Source organism: Glycine max, chromosome 14 (assembly GCF_000004515.6).
Source record: "Glycine max cultivar Williams 82 chromosome 14, Glycine_max_v4.0, whole genome shotgun sequence".
Lineage (NCBI taxonomy): Eukaryota > Viridiplantae > Streptophyta > Magnoliopsida > Fabales > Fabaceae > Glycine > Glycine max.
The window spans coordinates 31,234,841-31,243,000 of record NC_038250.2 but is presented as its reverse complement, the minus strand read 5'-3'; the positions used below and the strand labels follow the sequence as shown (position 1 = coordinate 31,243,000).

General features: G+C 35.5%; 1 protein-coding gene across 1 annotated transcript; it reads right to left on the bottom strand.

The window, feature by feature from the left end:
- Positions 1-2,161: 2,161 nt before the first annotated feature.
- LOC102662608 (uncharacterized) lies at positions 2,162-3,238 on the bottom strand. The gene has a single exon (XM_006596720.1). The coding sequence runs from the start codon at positions 3,236-3,238 to the stop codon at positions 2,162-2,164; it is 1,077 nt and encodes a 358-aa protein (XP_006596783.1).
- Positions 3,239-8,160: the final 4,922 nt, after the last annotated feature.

Genomic DNA, 8,160 nt, shown 5'->3' with positions numbered 1-8,160 from the left:
TCAGATTTTTCTTAAATTCATTCACTTTTGCTTCATTGTTTCCTGTCAATAACAGATCATCAACATAAAGGCATAGCATCATAATGTCTTCACCCCCTGACTTCACATACACTCCATGCTCAGACCTACATTTCACAAAACCCAAATTGGTCAAGCTCTTATCTATTTTCATGTTCCAAGCATGTGGTGCTTTTTTCAACCCATATAGAGCCTTCCTCAATTTGAACACCTTGCTCTCACTGCCTTTCACTACAAACCCAGGTGGTTGAACAATGTACACTTCTTCTTGTAAATCACCATTCAAAATTGCTGATTTTACATCAAGTTGATGTAGTTTCCACCCTCTCAAACTTGCATGTGCCACCCCCACTCTTACTGTCTCTAATCTGGCCACAGGTGCAAATACTTCTTCATAGTCAATGCCTTGCCTTTGGAGAAATCCCCTTGCTACTAATCTCGCCTTATACCTCACCACTTCTCCTTTGGGATTTACTTTCACCTTATACACCCACTTCACTCCAATGGCTTTTTTATTCTTTGGTAGTTCCACTAACTCCCAAGTATTATTCTTTTCTATGGAATTAAGCTCTTCATTCATAGCTGTAATCCATTTCTTATTCTGCATTGCTTCTTCCACTGTGAGTGGCTCAGATTCAGCTAGTAGTCACCTTCATCATTAATTGCACCATCATTCAACAATTCAAAATCATTTAATCTTTAAGGGACTTGTCTCTGTCTCAAAGATCTTCTTGGCCCCTCAGCACTGCCTTCTCCAGTTTCATTTTCTTGCACAGCCACAGTGTCACTGTCTTCAAGTTGCAATTCAACTTGATTCTGTTTTTCTATCTCTGGTGTGACATTCCACTCCCAATCCTTGCTTTCATCCACCACTACATCCCTGCTTATCACTATCTTGTTGTTCACTGGATTCAACAATTTATAACCTCCAGTTGAGTGATATCCAATCAATATCATCATTTCTCCTTTATCATCAAGTTTAGTTCTCAGTTGGTCAGGTACATGTCTATAACAAATAGATCCAAACACTCTGAGGTGAGACACACTTGGTTTCACTCCTGTCCAAGCTTCCTCAGGTGTTATATTTTCCAATTTCCTAGTTGGGCTTCTGTTCAAGATGTATGCAGCAGTGTTCACAGCTTCTCCCCACAAATATTTTGGTAGTTTCTTGCTCTTTAACATGCTCCTCACCATGTTCAACAAAGTTCTATTCTTCCTCTCAGCTACTCCATTATGTTGAGGAGTGTATGGAGGTGTTACTTCATGTGTGATGCCTTCTTTCTCACAAAATTCAGCAAACTCAGTAGATACATATTCACCCCACCATCCGTTCTTAATATCTCTAAATTCTTTCCACACTGTTTCTCCACTGAAACTTTGAATTTCTTGAATACTTCAATCACATCACTCTTCCTCTTAATCAAGTAAATCCAAAGTTTTCTAGTAAGCTCATCTATAAATGTAACAAAGTATTTGTTACCTCCAAGAGTCATATGTTGAATTGGTCCACATACATCAGAAAAAACAACTTGCAGCTTCCTCTTGGATCTTGTGGATACATTTTGATTGAATGAGTTTCTGGACATCTTGTTTTTTATACATTCTCCACATACATCATTTGGCACCTTGATATGAGGAATTCCTTTCACTATTCCCTTACTCTGTAACCTATTCAGATCAGTGAAGTTTAAGTGACCATAACGAAAATGCCATAGCCATTCTTCCTTGTCAATTGTTGATTCTAAACACTGTTGCACTAGAACATCTAGCTCAGCTTTAAATGTTCTATTCTTTGACAAATTTGCTTTAATCAACAATCTCCTCTCATTGTCATACACCTTCATGGCACAATCCTCCAACACCATCTTGTACCTTTTCTCCAGTAGTTGTCCAATGCTCAGAAGATTGCTCTTCATTCCTGGAACATACAACACTCCAGAAATAAAGCATTTAGATCCATCTCTCTTCCTGATCATCACCTTTCCTACACCTTCAACCTTCATAGTCCTGTCATCAGCAAACCTCACCCTGCTTTTGACAGTGAAATCTATCTCAACAAACCATTCCTTCTTTCCTGACATGTGTGTTGAACACCCAGTGTCAAGGAACCAGTTATCACCATGATCACTCTCATCCTTCACAGTCACCATAATAACACTTCTTCTATATCTACTTTCTCCTTTCTTATTTCTTCCACTCCATCATCACCAATTTCCTCCTCTACTGCCATTAACAGAATTTCCTCCTTCTCATCTTCTTCTTGAGCCAATCTTGCATTAGTGTGGCTTGGATTACTATAGCATTCATCGGCAAAATGATCGTATGTCTCACAATTATAGCATTGAATGTGACTCTTATAAGTTTTTCTTCCTCCTCTTCCACCTCTTCCTCTACCACCTCTTCCACCTCTTCTTCTATAATTTTCACTGTTATTGTTCTTTTGTTCACTATTGTAATTATTACTAGAGTTTCCTCTACCAAAGTTTGAGTTACAATTGTTACCTCTGCCTTTTCCTCCTCTGTAATTGTTTCTACTTCTGCCACGTCCTCCTTGACTGTCACGACTTCTGTTTCCACTTTCTGCCATGAGTGCTTGTTCAGTGCTAGGCTTCACAGACTTCCTCTCATTCATTCGTTGTTCATGTGCTTCAAGTGATCCTTGAAGCTCCTCCAATTTTAGTGTTGATAGATCCTTCGATTCTTGAATCGCTACCGTGACATGATCAAATCGCGAATGCATCGATCGTAATATCTTCTCAACAATCTTCTCATCAGACAGAGTTTCACCACACGATTGCATTTGATTTGTCATGGTTTGAACACGAGTGAAATAAGTAGCAATTGTCTCACTCTCTTCCATGCCTAGCAATTCATATTGTCGCCTTAGAGTTTGAAGCCGTACTTTCTTCAATTTCTGATCACCGGCATAGGAGCTCGCGAGAACATCCCACGCCGCTTTGCTCGTCTCCGTTCTCGCAATTTTCTCAAAAATTTCTTGATTCACACACTGATGCAGAATGCACAAACCTTTGCAATCCTTCTTCTTCGCATCTCTATATATCGCTTGTTGCGCAGTGGTTGGATTCACCGGCAACAGATCAAGTCCGTTCACCACCAGATCCCACACATCTTGATAACCGAGGATCGCCTTCATCTTCATACTCCACTGATCGTAATTTCTCCCATCAAGAACCGGAAAGTTTCCGTTCGTCGTTGCCATTGATAAGGTTCCTCACCGCCTCTCGTGTTTTCACTCGCTTACCGTCTCTCGTGTTTAGGTTTCAGTCACCTCACTTTCAATCGATGATCACACTTCAACAACCTGCTCTGGATACCATTTGTTGGAGTATGAATTCATCAAAAAAAGAATCATGCACATACATACACATACACTTTTCCAAGAATGAGAGAAAGAAAGGGAAAAACAGTTATAACGAAAATTATTTCTATTAGTACATAGCTAATACTCAATATGATTCAACATATAGGAGAGTATTTATTACACGTGACAATATCTATATCAATCAATAACTAGCTTATTTATTCTATTGAATTTTAACATGATAAACCAGTACAGAGAAAAAGGACCTAATATATTAGCCACAACGCCACATTCTAAAGAGTTTATTTTTGTATAATCAGGAGGTATTTCTCCTTCCACCGGATCGCCCCGGCCATTCTCTTTTATCCAAGATAATTATCCACTTGGAATAACATTTTTTTAAGGACACTTCGAATAACATGGAGTAGGAAATAGTTGTTGCAGGATTCGGCTTTTTCACACTGCTGTACGAAGTCGAGTTTTCCTGTCTTACAACTGAATTGAAATACCTGAAAAAGAAAACAGAAAAAAGAAAACAAAGACTTGCACCTATTGAACTAACATTGTCTACCTCGGTGTTAATTGATTATTTAAATTTGCATTTAACAGTTCCAAAATTTCAAAGTAATTATTACCCGGTCTAAAAAAAGTTTATATTAAAGAAATAATTCTGGTGACTTTACTTGTACGGTTTTGTGACGTGTTAGAAAGCCCTCACGCCCAAATTGCCATATGTTGTTTCGCTATTTTACGTGTCATTCTTTTATTATTATTGTTGGACGTAGATGGTGGAGATGATAATTGACGTTGGGCTTGAAGTTATATTCAAAATTGGGTTTGGATTTAGGTGGACTTGTTCTTCCGTACTTTTCATTTTTTTGTCATAAAATGTTTGGATGTTTTGTTCTCTCTCTCCCTCTCCTTTATAGGAGAATGTAATCTTATTCATAACAGAGTGAGAGATTATTTATGGATACCTTTTCAAGTATTAAATTCTAGTTTTGTTAACATTTATAAAAAAAATGCAGTTTTCTTTGATCAATAGAAATCAAAGATAAGTAACAAATGATTAATTCATACATCATATTTAACCGGTTAAATTAGATTCTCTTGATAAAAAATAATAATATCGGTATAAATAAAAAACAAGTATAAAATGATTTATAATAACTTATACATATTATTTAATCAACTGAATTAAATCCCTTAATTAAAAAATATAATTTATTAGTTTTTAAAAAATTAACCCTTTCTACTGAAATTAATCCATGTAACCTGTTAGGCTCAACCAGTAGCTAAGAGTTTGGATAATATATATGAAATCTTAGGTTTTAACAGTAGTGTCGTCATTGTAAAAAAATCGTGGTGGATAAAACGGTATGGATTTATTGAAATATATAATAATTGGTTTCAATTATTTAAAGTTTAAATATATTTTTTGTCTTTAATATATGCTGTTTTTTTTTTAAATTTTATTAAGTATTTAAAATTTAATTCCTTTTAATTAATATATTTTTCAAATGTAATAGTTCTTCATACTTGGTTGCTAAGATTATATAATTATTACAATTTCCAGAATTAAAATAAAAATAAATAAATTAGGACTAGCTTAAGAGTTTCAACGTCTGAAAAGGTATTTTAATATTCTATTAATTGAATAAGATTTTTAGTAGGTACTAGAAGTTTCTTTGTTTAACATTTCATACATTATTTATTTTTTCATTAACTTTCTTATTTTTAAAACTATTGTAGAGACATACTTGCTTGTTATGGAGTGGATAATAGGCTTCCTATCGTTTGGGGGGATTTAATATGCCTGTGTTGATTGGGGAGGAGTTTTCTTAGAAATAGTGTAAACACTACTAGAGAAGCGCTATTTTACGACGGACATTCTAAGACGATTTTGCGGAACTGTCTCAGAATGTCACGTGGTGACATTTTTGCAATTAGGGGCAATAAATATTTTTTTTACGACGCACATTTTAAGACGGTTTTGTGGAACCGTCTTAGAATGCACGAATGTGGCAATTGTGTAATTAATATGAAAGTAAACGATGAAGGTTTTGTGTAAAGAACTGTCATCATTTTCATAATCTCAAATTACATCTCCTTCGAAATTAGGTTATTCTCGCGTGTCCCTCACCTCGCTCAAGCGACACTCGGATCAACCCACTCAACCTTGTGCTCACCCAGTTTGCTCGCCCTCATTGAGTTTGTCTCTGGTGTGCTGACTCCGTTCATTTACTCACAGATCGTCGAAGTTGTACATGTCTCTATCGCATCGGCGTCGTGTGCAGCCATCATCACACAGGTAACTAGAGCTGGTAGGTTGGGGATTTTGTTGGTAGTGTGTAATGAATGTCATTTTGGTCATTATTTGATCATTTCAAGCTACAAAAACTCATCATAAGTCCCTTAAACTGGGTACTATGTATGGCCACTAGTAGCTCTGCTTCGTTATATAAGTCATATTGTTAGATATTACAAGTTGTTTGGCTGAACTTCATTTTGTAGGTGCATAAGCAAAAATCTGGAGCAAATTAATTTTGAAAAATGTAGAGCTTAGATATTAGTGATGAGAACTTCATTTTGTAGGTTCATAACCAAAAATATGAACTTCATTTTGTAGATGCATGTGTGTGTGCATATACCCTTATTCCTAATCTGTCTGAAGAATACCATATAACTAGCTTATTATAGCATTTCAAAATAGGATTGGAGTGGATTGCCAATTAAACAAAAGTAGTGGAATCTGGGTCATTCATGGACTGTAATTTCTTGTTATCCTTATGTAAAGCTTTACTTTGTTTTTGTTCATTTGGTTGTGTAGTAGCTTGGTAGCCTTTCATACTGTTTTCGTCTTAATAATTCTTTTATATTGTTTCACTTTATCAATTCGTTCTCTCTAGTTATACCAAAACCAAGATTTTTATTTCTTCCACATCATAGCTTCTAGAGGAAGGAAATGGATTGCCTTCTATTAGGGAGAAAAGGGGAAGAATTTGTGTTTTGGCTGTATGCATTTATGTATGCACAATGACAGGTTACATGTAAACACTAGTTAACATACGTCTTTTTCTAGACGTTTCTTTTTAACTCATTATGGAGGTGTACATTTTTACTTTGTGATATTTATTATGTTTCTCACTTGAGGTAGTAACCTTTGCATTGACCATCCCCATTCTAATATTCCTTTGGGCCAATTTCATTTTTAAAAAAGGTTAAAGTACAATTTTAGTTCTTATATCTGACATTTACTTTTAATTTAGACCCTATATGGAAATAGTTCTCAATTTAATCCCTCTATGCATAATAGTTTTCAATTTGATTCTCGTTATTTGTTTGGAGTTATAACATAGTGAAGTATATGAATTGAAAAAAAGTGTTACATATAAGAATTAGAAATGCTATAACTTTGGATCCTATACATGAGAATCACTTTTAATTTGGCTCCTAGCTATGCGTCACAGTAATAATATAGATATCAAGTTAAAAATGAGTCTCACATATAGGGACAATAAATTATTTTAACCCTAAAAAATGTAGAACTACTCTCAACACTTAGATAAGAGATTGGTTCCACTATGATACAAAGACATTGTGATTTGTGTTGAGAACTGTTGAATTATTCCAATTTTTTTTTGTTTGAATATCTTGGTTATTACATCTTAGTTAATGAGTGTTTCGTCTGTTGATGAACAGTGGTCTTCACAATCAAGGTCTGAAAGGTTTCTTGCTGGATGACATATCCAAACTACTTAATCTACAAATCCTGCGAGTTCTAGGAAGGTTTTAAAGTATTTTGAAAGAACATGTATGCATAAATGTTTGTGTCAATAGATGTGGCAGTTACTCCACTTGCATAGGTGGAGACATGATCTTCTTGGTGTTGTAGGTTATGATGGTTATAGGAGAGCTCCTCCCACTACTAAAAAAAGGGGTTTCTATGACGTGGTGTTCAAGACTATTATTGTGTGATATGCGTGGTGTTTCCTACAACCATAGGTAAACTACACTAGTATGTCATGCTAATGTTCCTTTTAGAGGACCATTCAAGTGAGGCTTCTAAATTTGCATAGAGAGGCAAACATTCTGAAAAAAGATGAGTGAATGAAGACAATTACTAATTGTAAGTGTGTGGGTCATCATGGCCTTATTAATTATTAACTTTTTGTTCACAGAATGAATCAGATTGTCCTCTAGTTAGGCAAATTAGGCTAATTCAATATCATATATACTATACAACTACACTCTTCAACTTTCACAAATTGCCCTTTCTTCCCCTGGTAATTAAGCACCTCTGTAAACATGGTGGCAAATCATATATGTTCCCAAGCAATAGACACTTCATCAGCCCTGTAGAATTCATTAAGAACGGAGACAAGATAGCTCTTGTGAAGCTGTGTTGCTTTCCAAGCTTGTGATAAGGCCTTTGTCTTATAGGCTTGTTGTCGTTTATATTTATGGTTTATGACAGTGGTTCAACTTTTAGCCCTGAGGTTCTTGATCTGACTCAAGATGAACTCATTCATAACTTTTTTGTGGTGCCTACATGGTCACTTCATTGTATTTCTATTTTACAATTTTTAATTTCCATATTGTATGATTCTTATAATTTTCACTGCCATGAGCGAACATGATCCCACTCAGCCGCAATTTGGTAGGATTGGGTGAGATCACAGAGCAACTCGCGTAGGATTGCTGGGATCTTGCAATCTCACCACACCTGAAATATAGTCCAATGTGAGGTTTTTGACCTGCAACCTATTTTGCAACATGAATATGCAGTTAGTTCTGAATCTGAAATTGGAAAAATTTAC